Source organism: Cryptosporidium hominis, assembly GCF_000006425.1.
Source record: "Cryptosporidium hominis TU502 chromosome 2 CHRO012068, whole genome shotgun sequence".
Classification (NCBI taxonomy): Eukaryota; Apicomplexa; class Conoidasida; order Eucoccidiorida; family Cryptosporidiidae; genus Cryptosporidium; species Cryptosporidium hominis.
The window spans coordinates 1-1,748 of record NW_666762.1 but is presented as its reverse complement, the minus strand read 5'-3'; the positions used below and the strand labels follow the sequence as shown (position 1 = coordinate 1,748).

The 1,748-nt window shown below is 30.5% G+C and overlaps 1 protein-coding gene across 1 annotated transcript; it reads right to left on the bottom strand.

The window, feature by feature from the left end:
* Positions 1 to 290: 290 nt before the first annotated feature.
* On the bottom strand, positions 291 to 1,736 carry Chro.20234 (1i973-prov protein). The annotated part of the gene is made up of 1 exon (XM_660089.1): positions 291 to 1,736. The coding sequence occupies one exon, from the start codon at positions 1,734 to 1,736 to the stop codon at positions 291 to 293; it is 1,446 nt and encodes a 481-aa protein (XP_665181.1).
* Between the last annotated feature and the right edge of the window lie 12 nt (positions 1,737 to 1,748).

Below are 1,748 nucleotides of genomic sequence, written 5' to 3'. Positions count from 1 at the left end.
AAAAAACAGAGTATTTTCCGAATGGTCAATAACTGAATAAATTGAGTCAATTCCAACTTTACTAATTCTCTTTGTCGAATTTATCCTTTCAAAAAAATTGCCAAATAGAGTAGCTATTAAAAGAAAGGTAATTCGAAGGCAAAACATTTGGTTATAAGTTAAAACTAAAATTTGTGATAAAAACAAAATATTATTTTCAAAATATGAATATTCTAAAATTTAGATACATCTATCGTGATAAATTAATTTTTACAGTTTTTGGTAACCTTTTGGGGGGCAGCGGGATTAAACTAGTCAAACTGGCAAACCACATCATCCCACTTATTCAATTGTTTGCTGCAGATAGCTTTTTGTTTTAAAGGTTTTTCATCTATGAAGTTCATATTTTCATTATTGTACTCAAATTCCTTACATACATTAATTCTCTCAATATCCTGTGCCTTAATCAGATTTTTATCGGTAGATTCTTGAATTGCAAATTCAGAGGAACTTTGTGGAGGAGGAATAAAATATGGTATTTTCCCAACAATCCAATCATTAAGTATAATCTTTGCAGTTGTAATTAAGTCTATTTCTCCTCCACGTAAAACCTTTCCTAATCTTTTACCTACAAGAGTTAAAAATTCATCGGGATTTTTCCAATTATCTGTACTTTTTAGATTATATTTTTCTTTTATATGCCTTTCTTTAACAATATTTAATAATTGTTTTATATAAATGCATGGGTCAGAAAGCTTTTCAGGTCTGATCGCTCCTCTCAGTACCACATTATAACTTGATGCATTTTCTGGTGGAACAATACCAGGGCAATCAATTAGATATATTCTGTGAGTCAAGTGAATATACTGCCAGATCTTTGTTTCTCCTGCAATGGGAGCAACACTACAAACTTTACTCCCTCTTAAAGTATTGATTATACTAGATTTTCCTACGTTTGGATAGCCAATAAAGCCAACACTAACATGTTTTTTATCGCTTAATAAGGATGCATATTGTCTCAAAACATGAAATAAAGTTCTTTTTCCAAATGAATTTGTAATACTTGAATGAAATGCAATAGTTGGTCTAATAGATCCATAAAAAGAAATCCACTTACTAGCTACCCATTTAGGAATTAAATCAACCTTATTTAATACAAACAAAATATGCTTGTTTTGATATTCTTTAGATATATATTCCTCTAAATATTTACACCTTGTACCTTCAGGATCCCTTGAATCCAAAACGTGAATAATTATATCAGAACTATCAATAACCTTGTATAGTTCTTGCCAGATTCTCCTTGAAGTTCCCTTTCTTAACACTGAATCATCATTTAATAGGTCGAAACCTTCAAATTCACCTTTTCTTTCTGTTTTTTCAAGGTAAAAATCATTAGATTCAAAACTATTGGGCTGCTCCTGGTTATAATTATTATGACTTTGTTCTATATTACTAGCTAATTCACTCAAGTTATCAAATTGAAAGATAATTTTAGGTTTCTTTCTTCTTTCATGCCCTTGGCCAAAAGTACGATTATACGGCTCTACATTTAATAAGTTAATTTTCTCACAAGTAAATTTCTCTGGACGAGAATTATTGTTTAAAAGAGAAGTTGGAAGTTTAGATCTTTTTAAAACGACAGAAAATGGATCTAAAAAAGCATTGGAGATTTCCTCGCGAAATGTTTCTAATTTGTTTTGAGTGATTACTCTTGTATTTCCAAACCATTTCCTATCTGGCTCGATTCTGACCATAGTTCCTGAAGG